General features: G+C 41.2%; 1 protein-coding gene across 2 annotated transcripts in view; it reads left to right on the top strand.

Moving 5' to 3' along the window:
- Nucleotides 1-5764, top strand: part of foxp2 (forkhead box P2) — a gene marked incomplete at its 3' end in the record, with an annotated part of 106842 nt that extends 101078 nt beyond the window's left edge. Inside the window, exons 18-19 of one of the 2 annotated variants that reach the window (XM_083934769.1) lie at nucleotides 282-613; nucleotides 5620-5764. In XM_083934769.1, the coding sequence (XP_083790895.1) occupies nucleotides 282-613; nucleotides 5620-5764 (477 nt within the window). Of the gene's footprint in view, nucleotides 1-281; nucleotides 618-5619 lie in introns of those variants that run through there. The other variant, XM_083934770.1, reaches the window with a different exon arrangement.
- Between the last annotated feature and the right edge of the window lie 15347 nt (nucleotides 5765-21111).

Raw genomic sequence — 21111 nt, 5'->3', positions numbered from 1 at the left:
GCTGGGGGGAGGCGGTTGTCAGCAAGGTGTCACATGGGGGAAAATAGCCTGCAAAAGGATAAAAACTGTGTTTTAATAATTACTATGTTAAATCGTATCATTTTCACACCTGCCACATTCCCCTCTTGTATCACTCTTTATGCTTCTCCTCCTTTACACTCCTGAGCTCTTTTACCCCTTTTGACATGCTCTCAAACCCTTCCTCCATCTTCCTTCAACCCTCATGTGATGCCCCAACCCTTCCTTCAAACTCTAATCCTCTATTTCCCTCTCTCCTGCAGGCTGCCCTGGCAGAGACCTCCCTGCCTTTGCTGGGGACCCCTGGCCTCATGAACAGCGGCTCCACGGGCCCGATGGGAGGCAGCTGCCACGGCCTCCTCGGCGGAGATCCATCTCTCCTGACGGGTGGAAGTCCCCCTGGGCTGTTGGGCGGAAGTCCGCATGGACTACTGGGTGGGAGCCCTCCGGGACTCCTGGGTTGCAGCCCCCCAGGTATGCTGAGTGGAAGCCCCCCCACCCTGTTGCACTCCGCCCATGACGGTCTCAATGGCTCACTCGACCACCTGGACACCAACGGACACAGCAGCCCCGGATACTCCCCACCAGTACACATGTGAGTTCCTACAGATTAATGCTGCAACTGATACTCTAGCCATGTGCGTACCGCATACACATGACTGTATATGATAATTAGGGCTCATTATCTACCATTTTTATTTAAAATATATATAATTATTAATTTATTGGTTTTCGTTTTATTATCATGAAAAAATCAGTAGCCATGTGCAAATAAAACTCATTATCCTTGAACTCAGAATCCCTCCCTGTTCAGTCACTGCAGTATTTGAGAGATGGTTGTGTCACACGCAGACTCACACATCTCACATTTTTATGATGAGAATCCAAGCACATGTTCAACCCCCACCTCAACTCCTACACTGAATTCACTATCTTCCCTTATACCCTTTGTTAGTTTAATTGCCTGATATTTAACCCACAGTAGCAGCATGTTCTTCAGTATGCCATGACCCGAGGGCAAGGTTCAATCTCCAGTATGTGTTGTATCATAAGCAGGCTCCTCTGTGGCAATTTCAATGGCACTGTGCTCATACCTGAGGTGAGCCTGACGTTTTGAATAACTGTTCTAATTCTATAAATAGGCTCCATTACACATTCGTCTTTAATTACACCACTGTCTGCATTATAGGGGTTTAGCTGCTATATTCTGTGCAAGACTGTTCCTATTAATATTGAGCAAGTGTAGCATTAATTACTCTAAAAAAAATCACTTACACCCTTTCCCCTCTCTGTTTTAATGGAGCTGAGAGAGAAAGAGTGTTTTTTTTTAAAAATCCTCTCATGTGAGTTTCAGGATTGTCTAAAAGAACGTGAGGCAATGATGTCACTAGGATCTGTGTGAGCTCTCTCTCACACACACACACACACACACACATACAGCACATTTAACAGAAATGCCACATTAATGATTCTCATCCACTGTCCATCAAAGCTCATGTTGCAGAGTCAGCCGACATGAGCTAACCACTTCTGTAATGGATAAAGGATGCTCTCAGGCTCCCTTCCTCTCTCATAGTGTATCTGTGAGGACAGAAAAAAGTGTTTGGTTAGCCCTGCCAGACGTCTATGCATTAATCTATTTGGACGTGTTTACCCCTCTCTGAAATGGGGTGTTAAGTAGAGCAAATCTGCCCAGCTCTAGACAGAATCCCAGTGTTACCACTCCCTCAGGTCATTTAACTTTTAGTAACCGGACAGCATTTACTTTCTCTTTTTCTTTTCTTCTTTTCTTTCTTTGCTCTCTCCTCGCTCTGGTAATGCTGCCTTGACTCTGACATGAGTGGCTGTGGAGGATGAGATGCATCCATCCCTCCCGCCCTCCATCCATCACCGCCTGCCTTTACACAGCCACGACAACCTCAAAATGGAAAAAATGTGTTTTCATGACTGGCTTTTTCCAGGATGTTGTTTAAATAATGGAGTGGCTTGTAGCACTAAACTAAATAGCACATCACCTTGAAGGCCTTTCTCATGAGAGGACTCCTCAGCCACAACCAAGTCAATCCAACAATTAGACAAACCTCTCCTTCCCCTCAGTGTCTGAAGGTTAATGCTATCAACTTAACCGCAAGCCAGACCGCCCCAGGCCGTGCCGGGTGTGCGCGTGTATTTGCACTTGTGTGTATGCATGTGCAACACACTCATGTACACCCTTACGGGGTACACTTAAACGTACTGTATACCAGTAAAGAGACTGCAAAAATCAGCGTTTCCATTGTGAACAAAGTAACAACTTCACACAAAAATTACCACAGTAGAAATATTTATTCCGAGAAACCAACTAAATCTATTTAATATCAGTTGTGTCTAGTGCTATCACATCTAATTATTTGATGACCACCCCTCTTTGACGTTATAAATGCCTTTGATTTCCCCCTCAGTCGTCACCCTTCTCTTTGCTTCCCTTTCCTGCCCCCACAGCCCCTTCTCCCCCACACCACCTCTCCTATCCCCCAACCTACCATTAGGCTCGTGGACTAATGACCTTATTTGCATCCCTGACATACCTCTGCATGATTGCTGGTGCTAATCTCCAATTGATGTGAGAGCAGGCATCTCAAGAGCACGCACACATCCTCACAGTGAAGCCATGTATTTATTACACCGCAAAGTCCAGCGTTTACTCCTGAGTGACTCAATAATGGCAGCTAGCCATTAAGCGCTAAATGGCTCATTCATATATTTTAATAGTGTCAGAAAGATCAGGCCTGTGAAAATTGTCCTGCATTTGTTTTGTCGTCAAAACCACACAAACACCTTATGAGCTGCATATGAGAATAACAGAGGAGATCTTTGGTAAGGAGTATACAAACATGTAAAAAATGGTTTATAACACACTATAATGTATTTGTCTTGTGTATAAACATAATACATGACAATAAAATATAGTAAAACCTATGTAATGATTAAGAGAATATTATTGACATTATTGAAATACTGTACATGTAATGAATAACTTTAAAATGTCCTAATAGTTGGTACAACTGCATTACAATGTGTTATAAAATATTTATTAAATGTGTGTATGTTGCTTATGAATAGAGGAACTTAAAGTAGGTGTGTGTTGGCAAAAATCTGGCAATACGATATGTATCATGATACGGGGGATACGATTCAGAATAATGCGACATTGTGAGCAAGGCGATATATTTTTTTTTTTAAAGTTTCTCATTTTAGGAAAACTGTCCTAGTATAAAGAACACACCGCCATAAGCTCACGTTTTAAGGTTGGAGTGAAAGAGTAAAATGGTTGAAGATCAACATTATCACGAAGCTTTGCATGTAAACTATTAAATAAAAATCCATAGTGTTTTTGAGAATCAAAATAGTATCAGGCATCATGACATTGTAGTGTATTGATATTTTTCACACCCCTAAAGTGAAGTGTTACCATGTACCTTTATCATTCAGGATTTTTTTGGAGGTTTTCCAGGTGTAGTAAAATAGTAAAGATATCAACATACTGCTTTTAATGATTATTTTCATTATGGATTAATTTGTCCATTTTCTTCCACCGAACAAATATTTTATAAATGAGTCTATAAATTGCCATAAAACAAGTCCAAAACACAAATATTTTCAATGTAGAGTAATGAGCTAATAACCGCATTTGAAAAGCTTGCAGTGAGAGAATGTTTCAGCACTACATGTAGTGGCAAAACAAACAAGAAAAACATTGAATTCGCTTCCTAATAAAAATGTGTTTCATAAAGAAGTGTAATTTGGAAGACTGTGTTCTGACAGGTCAGAGGACGCAGAGTTGTGTTTGTGTAACCTCTGGCCGAGGTGTTTTTCTTCACCGCCTCCGTGAATCTGAGAAACAGAAATATTCATCGCTCCACTTGTATTCTGCTAAGATCAGCCTCCTCTCTTCATCCCACTGCATCAGAATATTAATTTACAGTATTTGGCTCTGAATATTAAAGTCATCTGTACCTTTTAAAATACTTTTCAAATTCAAAGCCCCCCGCCCTCCCCCCCTTTCCACTGATGAAGGCAACCCAGGAGAGAGGCTATGAGACGAGTCCTAACATACTACCACTTGATAAGTCTCCCTCCCCTCTCTCTCCTCTTTCAGAGTCTAGTGGGATTTTCTGATGCATCCGATGTGTCAGAAATAATTAGGTTTTGTCAGATTTATCATCGTGGCACAAACCCCTCTCCCCGACTAGGACCCCAGTTCATGTTATGCCTTGTTTGTGTGTGACAGCATTATTATTCTTTTTAGTCACCCACTCCTCTGTTGTTCTGAAGGGAGAGGCGTCCTGCTCACAGCGGTACTGCTTCTTCCTGCCCGGCGCTTATTGACAGTGGCTAAAGATATTCATCCATTTAGAGTTAAAAACATGTATCATGGTGTCCGAGGGAACTGCCGGGACTGAAGTTGATTAATGGCAGAACCTAGCTGCCGGTTTTTCCTCTTGAGGAGCGACATGCACAGCCCCTGCATATTAACGAGTGGCTGCGCTTTCTATTAACTAGATAAAAAAGCCTCTCCTCTGCCTTTGCTCCAGGGGGCTCAGGGATGAGAAATTCTCCATTATTTATCATGTGGCCTGTTTTTTTCCCCCCGTTTTCCTTTTTCATGTATTTCAACCTGGTGTCATCAGTAAACTTTTAAATGCCAAACATGTCTGGAACATCACAGCTTATCGGCCTTACAGGGGCCATGTTTTTCATGCAATTTTCATGCGCTTACTTACAGTAGACGTGAGGCATCATGTCGAATTAGCGTCTCGCAAACAACATGGTTGTTACTTTCACTAGATAATGCATGTAATGCCTGTTATATGCCTGTTTTTTGATACAACAAAAATATTTATCTGTAAGCTGAACACCATTGTGCTTTCCAATACGCAGAAAAGGGAATTCATTACCAGAAACACTTACCTTTCCTCTTTTAAACAATATTATTTTATGGTGGTAATAATTAGCATTGTTATATTTTCCTCCTGTATTAACTGTTTACAATCTTAGTTTGAAGATAATTTAAAGGGTTTATACTTGTATTTTGGTTTTCTACAAGAACATTTTAACATGATTTAATGTTCAAAAAACAAATTATTTTTCTCATACTGTCTGAAGAATACACCTGTATTCAAACTCTGTCTGAAACACTCTGTTTTGGCGCCTGTCTCTTTAAGCCCCCCTCCTGAAAAAGGCCATTTTGCTCAGATTGGTCAGTGTTTTCGCGTTTCGTGTTTTTGCGGCCGCACTCTCGGCATCTCTGCACCATCATTACAGCCGGATTGATTGTAACGACAATGTAGCAGCACTTTCTACTGATATAGACAATAGTTGTGTGGTATCACAACCGTATGGACATGCATACGGCTTATTTGAAAGTCACAGTTTCTGAATATGTTTGCATGACTCTGTGGATTGAGCCTTTTGATAATTTCAGAGTATTTATATAGCTTCCTTTTTTACAATATGATACCTTTAAAATGAGATGAGGTCAAAGAAGTGCTATTGGCTGCAGGAATTTTAAATAATACATTTACAAATCTAACATTTATCGGCAATGTGATTGTTTCACAGGCCACCCATTCACGTGAAGGAGGAGCCACTTAACATGGATGACGACGACTGTCCGATGTCACTGGTGACGACAGCAAATCACAGTCCAGAGCTGGACGATGACCGGGAGCTGGAGGAAGGGAACTTATCAGAAGACCTGGAGTGACTAGGATACAGTTTTTGTTTGACGTATCCCTTCACCCAGCCGCACTGTTTCTTTCACACAGACCTCCTGCAAGACTAGAAACCACTCCACAATCCAAGCGACCACAGCTGACTCTCTTTGTCTCTCTCACCACTGGGACTATTTATTGAGCATGCATCCGGATGGCGACCCGGTCCAAAGGAACTCTTTGTTGCAGCCCTTTGGGATCCCCAAATTAAAAGAATAAACTCTTTGAGAACTATTTCATTAGAGATGGCGTGGCCACATACAGTACAAGGATGATGGACTCATGGATGGGGGGAAAAAACATGAAACAGATGAGCAAATCATGTTCCATTGAAAGCTAGCGGCCTCATATACTGCCAAAAAGGAAGACATTTTATGTTTGTGAATAATCCAACCCCCAGTAGTTGTTAATGTCTAGAGACAATTGCTGGTTCAATTCAAGTTGTTGCTCTGTTATCATTTGCACAGGAGTAGTCTCAGAAATGTGCGTCACTGCCTGTATGTTGCTACTATTATGGAAACCAGTATATTATTTTTAGCTTCTGTTTTTTTTTCTTTTTTTTTTAACATCCTTAATTTCAAAATCTGATTTTAGACACCACCAACTGTAAATGCCATTCCCTGAATCACACCAGTAACGGAACTGCGGTACCAAGACTGATGTTGCAGCTGTCCAGAAAAAAAAAATTTAAAAAAGAAAAAAAAAGTTGGCTTCCAGTCTATTATGTTTGTGATTGAAAGTAAAAAAAATAAAAAATAAAATAAAAAAAGTTAGGGGGAAAATAATAGTTTGTATAAAGCACCATTTACAAAACATCTGCATTTCCGCATAATTTTCTTCTTGCTGTTCTCCTTACCTCCTTGTTCTAAAGCTTTGTCTACCTGCAAACAGTCACAGGCAACAGCTAGAAACCAAAGCCAACACTAGCAATGGCCAATAGCTTATAGACAGAAGCCACCAAACTCTTCTTGGTCCGTCTTCTGTGACTTTAAACTAGTACAAAGAGAAGCTTTTGTTCCGCAAACTACCTTCGAATAACCTCTGGGATTGTTTCATTTAGCCCTATACAAAGATGATCACGAGAAAGAGAGAGAGGGGGGGGGGGGGGTAATAAATGCTGATTTTGATGTGTAATCTGATAACTCATAGAACGTCCACTTTGGAGATTTTCTGCCAGACGTACTCTAGGTAAAAAGGTGATGTGATATTTGAACTGCAGGCATTTAGTGCTGGTGATTTGACTGGTAGAGAGCAGCTAATTGTAAAAGTGGATCATGACCAAAACAAAACATTTGTGTATTCAATGGAAGTGCAGACATATTGTGTTGTTGTGAAGTTTATTTCCATTTACTTTTTGTTATGCATTACACATTTTCGTTTTTTTGTTTTTTTATGATTTCTAACCTGGTGAATATGTAATGTTCTAAGTGGGATTGTCAAAATAATGTCACATCTTATTTCCGTGGCAGTTTTGTTTCCGAGCCGCGTCGAAAACTGAAACTGAAAACATTGCTAACCAAACATGAAAAATATCTAGTGAAGCCAAATAAGTCATAATTTCAAGTTGATATGAAATGGCTTGGTTACCACGTAAAAGCAAATAATAATAGCCATTTTCAGAAGAGGATATCTAAGGTGAAAGTTAACCTTTTCTAGATGATATTTGCTTTTAAGTCATCGAATGCTCATTGTGTGGTTCATAGCTTCTAAACTATATGGAAACAACTGGTGTCAGCACTGATCTGTATAGGTAACCAGCTTTTTATAACACACTTGGTATTTATAGAGACTAAAGAGAAGTAGCTATTGTGGCTACGTCCCATCGTTTCCCTCACAGCTAATGTCATCTAGAAAAGTGTTGTTGCTTTAATGGTCATTTCTGTTTTCAGTAAACCAAAGTTACACAAAATTCTGCCTCCTCTTGTATGGGATAAAGAAATGCTAAAACAACCACACACACCCTGTCAGACTAGCATACTCGTTCAGGAACAGACACACACACACACCTGGACCACAAGCTTTTGGTCTGCCGACCTTGTTTCGGTTAACTCTCCAGCTGCAGAAAGTGTACGCTGTCAAAGAACCGACGAGTGGCTTTGTATTGTGCTGTAACGACCAAAATGGAAACACTGTGCATATGTTGTTTTCAAGTGTTGTGTCGAGCCAAGGAATTGGCTGTAAGAGCTTAACATGCAGACACGTGCAGTACTGTACAAAATGGCAGCATGTCAAGTACACACACACACACACACACACACACACATTGCCAGTTCCACGTAAAGAGGGTACAGGGCCCAGGAACAAAGCTTATCCCTTCAATACTTAGCTGGAGTCAGCAAAACGACTTGAAGACGACGTTCTTAATAATCTTATCACACCAAATAAAAAGGACGCTGCGTCTTTTAAAAGGAGAAAAAAAAAGAAAAAAAGGGTTCTCCCACTTACCCAAAAAGGCTTTCTAAAAGCTTCTACCTCTGCACAACAAATTCAGAACAATTATGACAGATTGCACGAGTTATTAGAACGCCACGAGAGCTGTTACACTTTACTACGCTTGTCTCATAGGACGTGGCTCAAACCAACGTTTACATTCCCTGCGTCAAGATACGGAAGATTTGCATTGTAATAGGTTGTCCTCAAACATTTGTAGAATGATAATGTATAGATTACCTGTAAGGGAATATTGTGTTTTTAAAATGCATGTCTAAAAATCATTTGGTGGACTGGAAACAAGAACCAATAAAAAGAATATAATAAAAATCATCGGGACGATGGCCTAAATGTACGTACAATGCATAGGAGTGCGTTACCTCAGATATGCTGTTTTGGGAGGGATAAAACCTGTCAGCCACAGAATGCATATTACCTGTAGATTTGCATGGGTTTTGTATAAATTAAGTAAAAAAAAATGTCTAAAATAGTTGCTTGCACATAATACCAGAAAGACCTCCAGAACTGCGATCTGCTCCTCCACTAGATTTTAGGATTGTCTGGATTTTCTGGGTTGATTTTGTCTGTATTTTGATAACTGTGCATACTTATGTAAAAAAAATGTTGGTGGACCCATAAATTTACCAGACTTTTTTCTAAGAGGAAAAAAAATCTCAGTGTTTCTTTTCTGACTTACCTGAATTTTTACTGTTTCTCTCTCATTGCTCGCTAAGAATAGCAAACCTGCTTTTTCTGCATCTGCTTTGCGTAGCTGTAAGGCTTAACCTAATGTGTGTATTTATTGCTTGTACCTCTGTGCATACTTTATGAAGCATTATGTCTGGCAGTTGAGTCATGTATCCTTTCTACTGCTATCCTTCTCTAATAATTGGGAATATGATCCCCCTATGTATACAGTAAATTGGGACTGTAGCAAACATATGTTTATGTAATTGGTGAAAACTTTTTTCTTTTGTTTAATTTTACTTTCGAGATTCAACTACTTTTTTTGATACTTTTCATTACTGTGTACTGTGTCCATACGTTAAAGGTTCTCCTACATTAGAAGGTCATGGTTGAGAATTGTAACAAACGTTATTATTTTCTGTATTCATGGCATTTCACTGCTGAATAAAATAAAGGACCAAAACTTGGAATTTGAAAAGCAACTGTCTACCTCCAGCATCAGAGACTACATTTTTTCCCCTCCTCTGTTACACATATATCTTTTATTCTACAAAGACACAGCCATGAAAATCTAGCACACTTTTAGGAGCTGCTACTTCAGAGATGTGAAGGAAGGGGTCGGGAGAAAAAAAACAATTAAAGTTTAATGTGTATGTTACAAGTCTTTGTTCCAGCTTCCAGCACCTAGAGTCTTGTTTAGAAGAGCGGGACAAGGCACTGCATTGCCCACCCCTCTGGACCTGTAATGGGTTTAGCCGTTGTATGATTTAAGCCCACTGCTTTCATGTACCACAAGCATGTCCCACTATACACGCCAGTACTGCTGTATACCTTTGAAAGGCTTTTGTAAGAAGTGACTTATCCAGCTAGGCTCCATATCTGGGCTACATACTGCAAAAGTGGTTTCGGCACAAACCGCATTGTTAAGTCTGTTGTCATGCTCATGTTAAAAAAGAAGAAAAAAAAGCTGCCTTATTACCATCAAGGTTCTGCATCAAGTAGACAAAACAGAGTTATGAAATTTCATCACTCCATTTCCCGTCAGTCTTCAAGACAGCAGTTTCCTCTCGACACTTCAAAAGAAAAAAAGAAAAAAGCCTTTTAGCCTTTCGATTGATGGATGTTGACTGGTAAAATGCTATGACAGCCCGTGTGGCTAAATCAACTCCAGAAGGCCTACCACACCTTGTCGGTCATGGAGCTGCCACACACTGACACCCTCATTGAGATTCAGACTGAATCTACCATGACCAATAGGTTGCCCATTAGCTCGTCTGTATGCCGAGAGCCTTCTACACGTTCCAAAGGGTGCTCTGGGACATCGTGGGACCCTTTTAATCATGTCCGCTGGTCATTTAATCGTAACGCTGATGCATGTTCTTTTTCCTTACCATATGATGTCCCATGAGAGGTCAGAACAACAGCATTTTTCATAAAGGCGCACAGACACATTTCTCTTTCTCTTGCACCCCCCAATGACAGTCCCACGCATCAGCCATGGCAGGCTCCTGTTATCTCCTCAGCAATGGCGTTCCAGAGCATTAGCTAGTTCGCAAGGCACTCGTCTTCCGTGCTATTTATGCACTTGGAAGTGTTTGTGAATTCAAGTGAGGGATTGCATACGGAGTGCAACAAGGGCCGCTGTGTACTACACAACATCAGAGGGAGCTCCGACATTAAAGTGTGAGAGCGCCTGCTATAGACCCTTCTTTCAAAGGCCATGAAATAATAATGGGTTGTGGTTAGAGAGGTATCCGTGAGTCACACTGGCTGCTTTTCATAAAGTGGAGTTATTTACAGTACGATGAATAAAAGAAAGGGTAGCTGGTGGTGCAAGCCTTTTCCACATGAATGGTGGGGGGAAAAGAAGTCCCTTTAATATACAGTGGCAGAGTAGTATACATGAGACACTGGGAAAGAGAAAATGCACTGAGTTGCATGCAATGCACTATTTCAACATTTTTGGAAATATGCTTATTTATTTAAGAGTTAGACAAGAAGATTTATAAAACTGACACATTAGTACAGAAAAAATATCAAGTTACAGCCAGGACACTTAGCTTAGCTTAGCATAAAGACTGGCAACAGGGGAAAACAGCTAGCATAATGAAATGGGATTCATACTTTTCCTCATCCGAGTGACGTGAATTTCATTATTTACCCTTGTGTGCGTGGGTCCAGGCCTGGACGTGGGTGCAGCCCAAAAGAAGTGACTTTGCCTACTGTACACATAGCTAGCATGCCTTCTGCACACAGCTTGTTTGCAAAGAAGAAGCAGAAGAAGAAGAAGCAGAAGAAGTAGAAGAAGAAGAAGCAAAGACAAAAAAGGTAACAAAATGGATGCTCGCTTTGAAGAAAGTTTGTGCAAGGAAATCTGCTGTTACCCACATATTGTTTATATAGTTTCTCTTTAAAGGACACCAACTGTCACAAACTGGAATAGAGTGTGGATTGGGAGATGTGTGAAAAATGTGTGAAACGTCAGATCATCATTGACCGTCAATAAGATATGAAGGACAAGTCTGCAGCAGTATGTCCGTGCTTTCATGTATGTACAGTAAATATGAACCAGCAGCCAGTTAGCTTAATTTAGCATTAAGGGGAGAAGGAGAAAGAGCTACTATGGCTCTGTCTAAAGGTCACAAATTCTGCCTACCAGCAAAACTAGCTGTGTTCCCTTGTTTTCAGTCCATATGCTAGGCTAACTCTCCTGGCTGTAGCTTCATGTCGTTACACACATAAGAGTGGTATCAATCTCCGGATAGAGTGCATGAGATTATTCTGAGCAAACTTTTAGGTGAACTTGCTGACATGGAATAGATCTCAGTATATCTCAGTCCAAATTTAAGAGGCCAACTGGCTTACATCCTGCCCTTCTGAATTAGATCCTGGCATCATTCATTTTATCTCCAACATTGACCAATTAGGTCAATTTATGAACCGTCCCCTTGTGGGATTGGGTGGTAAATATCTCCAGTCTCACAGTTTATTGATTAAGAGACGAGACTCTCTCTCTCTCTCTCAGTCTCTTTCTTCCTCTCGTTCCATCTCTCTGTCTCTTTCTTCCTCTCTCCACCCTTTCTGACCTGACGATGCGTGTCGGCCCCCGAGAAGACCCTCGCCCCCAGGCTGCAAAATTGCCTGCTAAATAGTCCGAGGCAATGGCAACGCTAATTGAGATCATCATTATTATAATTGCGAGCCCTGAAAAGCGCGTCTTAAATAATTTGCATTGCTCTCAAGTTGATATTGGACGCAGTGCAAAAATAATTGCATAGCTCGGAGGCATGATGCTCGATTTGGTCGTGGGCGAAGGGGACTCTTGCGCCTCTCCAGTAACCGCCCAACCGGTGCCGAGTTGGATGCCACAAGGCGTTGTGCTCCATGTAAGATGCCTTCAGAGGAATCATGTGTGGAGTTTTCTGGTCCATTTTTTTTAGGTTATGTCTTTGCCCACTGTTACGTAAAAACTTTCCTTGTTGAGACCTCACTCTCAGTAAATTTTCATACTGATCAGAATTCGAACAAAAATTCCCATGAGATCAAACTTCTTTAATACTTGTCCCAGTTTTGTTTCCACTGGTCACTGTGCTGAAATGTAAACCTGCACCTGCCTCATGATTTTCCGCTCAGTGGAAAAAGAACTGCTGAGATAGACAAAAGAAACGAAAAAAAACTGTGTGACCCCGATACATAAAACTTCACTCATCATTACATCAGAGGGACCTGACGTAAAGGTACTTTTTCACTTTGTGTGAATGTGATGTGCAGGCATCGGTGTAATGTATGCAAGAGAAATACCTATTTCTCCAACTGAAACAAGGGATTAACCCAACAAATGGTGAGAAAATGCTGATATTCATGAATTCTTGCCTGTGGCATTATCTACACGCGCACACACACACACACACACACACACACACACACACACACACACACACACACACACACACACACACACACACACACACACGCGCGCACACATCCTATTAGGTTTTCCTTGTCTTTCTCTCTCTCACACACACACAAGCAAAGAGAAGCTTGACAATGAGACTAATGAATATGATATGGTAACACGATACAGCTCATTGTTTGTTTTCTTTATGTTTAAAACACAACAACAACCCTTCCAGGCTGCTTTTTGAAAATGAGCACATCAAACAAGAGTAAAGGGGTTGAATCAGATTAACTAAATCCTCTTAGAAACAACACTCCCCTCAGACACACTTTGGCTTTATCACGTGTCCCCCCTCTTTTTCACACATCATATCTCTCTCTTGTAGTTTCTTCCCTTACATGTTGGTTGTGATAAATCAAGCTGTACGAGGTGGATAGCGTGCAAGTGGCTGGAGAGGTTATGCTGGAAAAAAAAAATCCCAACTATCATCTTTAATCCATGGTAATCACCTCTGGCCTTAATCACCAATTCATAATGGAATTTCTAATGGAATGATTTCAATTACCTACCACCACCGGCACCACAGAGTTCTGCAATTAAATTAGGACAATGCAATTGTATTTCTTTGTCTCAAATCTCAATATGTTTGTGTTCAAGGAGTCTGTTGCCGTTTTCTTTTTCTTTTTTTGGTTTGTTTATGGAACTTCGGAAGGATAAGTTTGATCTTGTGGAAGAGAAAGTCTTTTTTTTAAAAGAAGAGGGAAACCTTGGGAGTTGATCATGTGGGGGTTGGGGGTTGTAAAGAAGAAAAAAAAGAAATATCTAGCATTAGTGAGGAATGGTGGGTTAAATCACTTACTGAAGATTTTTAATGACATTTCAGTGTTCCTCGTATAATTACTCTTCATCCGAGATGGGCCGTAATGCTGTTGGACAGTCGCGGTTCAGGCTCGCTAGCTCGCTTCATTAGCGTGTCATTCCTATTTCACATCAGAGGCTTTAATTGTAATGCTGAATATGCACAGCTCTCCACAGAAGCCTAATCAAAGTGGATCCACTTGTATTATTAATATCAGAAATCAGCCCGCTTGCTATTTTTTTATAAATAAAAGAATACAGACGCATAAATCAGCTGTCATTTATTAGCATGGCCCTGGCATATCCGCCAGACATGCAAGAAGAGCAACCCCACCCCATCTCCTTTCCTCCCTGCATCACTCATCAAGATTTAAAAAGAATAAAAGACAGAGAGCAGAAAAGGAAAAAAAACTGCATTAAATATGCATACTAATTCCGCCGTGAAGTAATCTGATTACAAAGCAGGTGACACCGGGTGCAAAAAATGTGGACAGCTGGCAATAACCAAAGGATGGAGAGGTTCACGGGGAGAAAGGAAGGATGGACAAATACAAAGAAAAGGTGGAGAGAGAAAGAAAAGATGGGGGGATTAAGGATTTACATTCAAAAGCAAATACCACAAGAGAAAGAGACTACGGTTCAGGAGAGGGCTGGATGAAGGCTGAGAACACTGACTGTGGCCCTGCACAGGTTGTGCTGACCAACTATAAAAAAAAACAGCTGTGTTTTGAAATCCTGTGGCAGTGAGAGTCAAAGTGCTGCGAACCACTAATCCACATCAGTGGAAGGCTTTGGTGCTGATGCAGATGGCACACACAGACCTGCAACTGAATACCTGCTCTGTCTCTGGAAAGTGATACTGAAGCTTTGGCTAATCAACCTTCACTTTGTGGAGGAAAAAGGGGGATTTCTTCTCATGCATATGGATTCTTTTTATGGCAGAATGCAGTGCTATTTGTTTTCAAGATAAAGACGGATTTGGATAGTGTTAATGTAAAGATCATGAATCATCAGGGCAAAGAAGCTACTTTGTTATCTATTTTCTATTATCCCTTCACCTTTGAACTAAAAGGAAAATGCGAAGAAATCAATGACGGGAGAAGTATTCAGATTTTAAAAATACTTTTTATACAGCAGGTAGCCAAAATTAGTCCATTGGTACCCAACCTGGGGGTCATGTAAGGGGAAATGAAGACTACTGGAGTGGGAAAGAAGAAAAAAAGAGAAAAAATGTCATGATTAAAAAAGAACAATAATTTCCTCTGAAATGGAGTGTAGTAAAAGTATAAAGTAACATAATACTCAAGTTAAGTAAGTACCTTAAAGGTTCCATATTATAAGAAGTGATATTTACATTTCCATGTTTCAATTATCATTATTTTTTTATTATAAAGCAGGTCTAGTAGCTATATAAATCCTGTCAAAGTATCAAAACGCTTAATCCAGAGGAAATGCACACAGCCCGTATTCAGAAACTGTGCCTTTAAACGAGCCGTCAGGACTTTTGTACGGTTGTGATGTCACAACTGTGCTAGAAAGTGCCAATAGAGGGCTGTTACAGTCATTCCACCGGCTGCAATGACAGTGCAGAAATGCAGTGTATATGCAGAAAACCCAGACACGCTGACTAATTAGAGCATACTGAACTTTTTTGTGAGAGGGGCTTAAAAAAAAAATATGGGACCTCTCTTCGCACAGCACTTGAGTAAAATAATTAGCTGCTTTCCACCACTAGAAGAAATTTAGCCTGTCATGTTGTCATTATACAGCTATAAAAAAAGTGACTTCATACAGGGTTAATACATGTTGACAGGCCGGTGGTTATGTTACAAAATGTCAAAAAGAAAAAAACGTCATAAACAAAATGTATCATAACAAAGATCTTGGATTATACACTCTCCTAAAAATAATCGTTTTATATTATGACATAAAATGCTTTCTTTTGTGGTTAAAACCAGAAGCCAGCAACAAAAGTATGTGCCACAAGACAACACTGTCAAATTTAATGTCAGGATACAAGAAAACTTATGACAGCCTCAGGTGGATGAGACAGGCATAAATTATTAATTAGACATTAATGGGGAGACAGACAGACATTAATTAGGCATTAATGTGGAGACTATCCGTACAGAGTCACATCCCTCCACTCCGTGCCTATCTATAGCTCGGCCTACACCCCTCCACCCACTGCATGTTCTCTGTCATCTGTGTATACACCGTAGAGGCAGATGTGAACACTGCTATTTAGACCTGTGGGTTGAGATTTCACTTTTTCTTCCCATTTTGTTCTAGCAAGGTGCATTTTGGGATGATTCCATTTGCCCCTTGTAAAACTAAATCAAACACCACTCGAACACTTAAAGCTGCCAAAGTTCTTTGTTCTCCTCACGCACATTCCAACGCTGCTTGTTGTTCTTTGAACGCTTCACTTAACTTCCTGACATTGATCTGTTTTCTCCGAGTTCGCTGCGTGCTGAGGTGGTGGGGGGTGGGGGGGCGTCCCGCTGTATGGGGTGACATGCAAACAGGCCAAACATCAATTCAGTGTCAACATCTAAGAGGGGAATTCGTCACTGCTTTGAGAGGAGGTTTGTGTCTGTGTAAACTGCACATTCACTTGGCTGATGAAAAGGCTATATAAACAGAGAGAAACAGAAAAGGAAAAGGGAAGAAGAGTACTGTAAGTAGAAACTAAATTACTTTCCAGTGTACTGTACATGCTATAATCCTGGGAGAAGGCAGGCGGGGAAATGATAGTGACAGTGGGGGGCAGTGTTCAAGTACAGGTCAGCTCCATTACCTGGGTCCAGCATGTCTCTCTCACATCCTGAACATACATATATAACCTCAGCTTGATGATATTCTCTACCAATCTCGCTAGTTTCCATTCCAAACCTCTTTGATCTGTGATTTGCATTTTAGCGCCCACAGGGTGAAAGTTATTTGGATGAGATTTATTTTTTTTCTTCCCTTTCCCTCCTGCCTTCTTTTCTGCATCTTCTCACTCACCCATTCACCGTACCTGGGGCTTGTAAACTCATACCCGCCCGCCCTTTCCTCCCCTCTTTCCCTCAGCTCCCTTCATCCCTCCTTCCCCCCACTGCTGCGATGCTCAGGATCTCCTTTTAATATCAGCTATTCCCCAGGACGAAACAAACAAATTAGCCGACAGGAGGAGCGAATTTCAATCTCGGTCCCTCACCTGTATGTGATTCGTGGGGTGAGAAGCGGGCCCTGAACAAGCCTCCTCAACTGTAAGAGCACGGCTACAGACAAACGGATTACGGTAGACCTTGGCAGCGATGGAAAGGAGTAGGCCTAATGTTACATCACTGTATTACTTTTGATCTGTATTTCATGTTGCTTTATATATATTCTTCTTTTCTTTATATTTGACAGCCGACGGTTAAAAGGACAAGTGTACTTCCATACATCAAATAAGCCATTGAGACAGTTTTTAACGTGGAAATCCGGGAGAGTTGCCAACAGCCGGACGTGGCTAACACTGATTAGCTCGTTGCAGTACGGTGAAGGCATTAAAGAATGTTTTTTAACCACTAATACTGGTCAAAATAACACCAAACCCGAAAAAGACCATGGGCTGAGTTTGCGCCGGCAATACACTTTACAGGAAAGGTTTAGGGAATTCACTTATTTTTTTACTGAAAGTTAAGATGAGAAGAATGACACTGCTCTCCTATTCACGCAAACAAATAACCTCCTGTTACACCACAGTGTGTTGTTTTTACACTTTTTTTTGTACACATTAAACAAACAAGATGTAAAGTGTGATTTATTAAGCTTCAAGAGGTGCTTGTAGGTGCACATTACTCTTGAATAGAGCCAGGCTATGTGTTTCCCACTTGTTTTGGGGTCATCCCTATGTTCCCCGGGTCCTATGACCCCCGGTCACATAAGCCTCTGCCTCCGCTGATTTGATATAGCATTTGTTTAGGGTTAGGGGTTAGGGGTTAGGGTCAGGGTTCGGGTTAGGGGGTAGTGTTAGGGTCTGCATAGGCCTACTTGCTGGCAAATGCAGCACTGATTGTGGAAAAAATAACAGACAATACAAAGTGGGGAACATAGGACCCAGGGAACATAGGTACGCTCCCCTTGTTTCTAGTCTTTATTCAAAGATAAGCTAACCAGCTACTGGCTGTAGTCTTATATATAGCGTGCAAACATGAGAGTGCTATCAATGTTTTTGTCGACTCCTCAGCAAGAAGGCAAATAAGTGGGGTTTTTTTCAGAACAAGTACTTTTACTCTTGGCACTTTAACTACATTTTTGGAGGTGTCTTCTGTCACCTTTGGACAGAGCCAGGCTAGGTGTTTCCCCCTGCTTAAGTAAAACTTTTTTAATACAGGACATTACTTCAAATGAATGTATTCAAACTTTTCTGTAACTGAATACTAATTCAGTGGGATATTAGATGCCTCCACAAAAAAACACAGACTGTTGACATGCAGAAAAGCCAAAAGACAGATAAAGAGTTTTTACAGAGTAGTTTTTTTCCCCTGCCAAAAAATTGAACTCTTCATCACCCCACGCCTTCCCACGTTTGTGTACAAGCAACTTTAACTACCCCTAGACCTGACATCCGTCACAGCAAAGTCTGCTTCTCGCTCACTGCCCATTTGATGTTTTTAAACAACTTATATTTGTTATATCAAAGAGGAGGCGTGTGGCTATCAAACGTGCGAGGTGCGCGCTCTCAGCCGAGGGGCCCTCTCAGCCAGCCACGCTGCATTCCTTATTCTATTTTATCTCTCTTGGTTTTTGACTAATGTCAGTAACAGCTACCGGTAATAAAATGCTTGTTAGAGTTTGTGCCGTTGCCTCGGAGCGTCGGCTTTGATACATTGTCAGGCCATTTGCCAGTGTTTCCTGATTACCTTGCCACCGACTGCATGTTTATTGATTGGGAGTTAATAAAGCGAGGGCCTCCACTTATTTCGCCCTTGCTTGCTTTGCAAAAGGTGAGGCTTCCTTTGATGTGGAAGTGATACATTGTCAGGCGACATAAACGCATGTGTTGTCATGTCAGCTTCGCTCCTAGCCACCTTTTTGCATTATGTGTGTAGTATACTGTGCGGTGGTGTTTTTTTTTAATGCTTTGACTCTTATTGTCATTGTTGGGAATGAATTGAAGGTTTACGAAAAAACAAATGGTGCCAATTACTTACATTACCTGGAGGCAGTCTGGGTGACTGTATTTTGCTGTCTGTAATGCTGACATCTGATTCTACAATGTATCTTTGCATGTGGCTGTCTTTGTTTGTTAGTGCTTTTATGTTTTTTTGTACGTGCAGGATTGTCACTGTGAGCCTGTCATCTTTGGATCTGTTTATCTGCTTCCTTCTTTATCTTTGTCTCCTCCCCCACTCTTCCCTCTTTCTATACTGTCTGTCCCCATGACAGTCAATATGGTGATTCCATCCCTTACCAGCTGATTGTCTTTTGTCTCCGACCACTCCAGTTTTTCCCACTGCTGTTTACCCTGCCTCTTCCCCAGACGCGCACCGCCTCGCATGATTTTCTGTCTTCATCCTCTGGCTGTCTTGTATCAGACTCCCCCACCCCTCCAAACTCCACTGAGCCAGCAGTCGTGTCAAATCAAAATAACATCTTTAAAAATTCAGTCAACATTACCCCCTACAAACAGCGAGGGCCTTCCTTGTTGGCTATTCATGTATTCAGGTGTACATTGTATCATGGTGGAGATGCATTCAGAGCCCAACGCGGCAGTTCCATCAAAATTTGATGTATTCATTCATAGTCACTAGTAAACTCTGTTTGTTTGCAGATAACCGGGATGTTTACCAGCGACAGGAAAGCAGACATGCACATGCAGATCGGTTTCTTATCGGACAAGTGGTGGCCCTGCACCTGCGGGCCGTGTAACCCCTGCTAGGTCCCCAGTGGTGCTTGTTGAATACATGAGCTTGTTGAATATGTCAAGGTTGCCCTGGTTTTTTCGTCATCTTTCTGAGGCTTTCTTACCGTCCCCTCGCTTATATTGTGTGCAGTGCTGCAACCAATACCATATGTGCTCATCTAAGAATCCCCCCCTTCCTCCTCTTCCTCCCCCTATCTCTTCCTCTTTCCTCTTGGTATTTACATCCTTGTTTAGTGTCACATTCTTTGGGTCAAACCACAGCGCTGTAGCCTCAGGCTGGCTCCCAGGCTTGTGTATCATTGCTTTTGCTGATCACTTTCACTGCCTATCATAGCCCAGCACTTTTTCCTGCTTTATTTCGGGGGTTTTTTTATTCAATCTGAAAAAATAGTGCATGTACAGGCTTGATCTGGAATAATATGTAAATAGAGAGTACTAAGGGTACCCTTCATCCCCCCCTTTTTCTCTCCCCACTTTCTCAGATTCAACCGCTCTCTTCCTTGGAACCGTCCCAAAATCTCATTGTGTCAAAATGCATTACGAACATCAAAACATTTCTGTTTACAACATCGCAGTCGTGTCAATTAAATCTGATAAATTATTCAAACATTTATCTTCCCCCACGGTGCCTGGGGAATTTTTAATCAAGCTTCCTATTTGCTTTAAATTAGCACTGTCAAGTGTGCATTTGTGTAAAATCCCTGGTATCATTAAAGATTTATCAATTGGAAATCTGTTTGGGTTGATTTGACTGTTAATTGGCTAGGAGTGCGTGCTGCAGCTTTACACTCATCTGCAACAAGTGCTTAGGAGTTGGGGTAGAGCTGCAGAGAACACAGATCAGCATCCTCGTCACTCCCTTGACACCTGAAATGTAGGTCAGGTACCTGCAATTTCTCTTGATCATCTTTGACCATGTTTCTAAACCTCGATTGGAGTCCACCTGTGGTAACATGAATTTTGAAAGGCACACACCTACAGTATATAATATCTTACAGCTGACAATGCACAGAGAGAAAAAATTCAAACCAGGTCAAGGGCAAACAGGGCAAAACATGTTTTTAAACTAATTTAGCATAAGTGTGCATACCATATCTTTAGAACTTAAATTCAGTTAGTCAACTGTTCTTCTGGTATATGGTTATATATGTGAAGCCGTTTGAAGACGGCTCCATCGACCTATAGTTGAGCTAAACTTATAACCTATGCTAGCAGTGCTGCTGCAGCTTTATAATCCCCAGCTAGGGCTGCCTCTGCTCAGCCAAAGTACCTGTAGTCTTAGCATGTGCCTCGTTTTGTTGCTTGTCTGGCTTCTTTAAGTGCACTTGTAGAACATCATCGTTAAAAAAAAAAAAGATTGTTAAAGTAAAATCTTTGTCTGCAATGTAAATACAAACTAATCTACCTAATCATGGACTTAAACAGTGCAGTTTCCATCTTCAATAAATGGAAGCTGTCAATTATCAGCACCTCTTAATCACACTGTGTTGAAGGACGTATTGACTAATGCAGACAGTATTGAAATTAAATTAAACATAACATCGTTGGGGTGAACCGACATGTGATTC

Source organism: Echiichthys vipera (genome assembly GCF_963691815.1).
Source record: "Echiichthys vipera genome assembly, chromosome: 20".
NCBI lineage: Eukaryota > Metazoa > Chordata > Actinopteri > Perciformes > Trachinidae > Echiichthys > Echiichthys vipera.
Note: the sequence above shows the minus strand (reverse complement) of the source record. Positions and strands in the feature narration are given on the sequence as shown.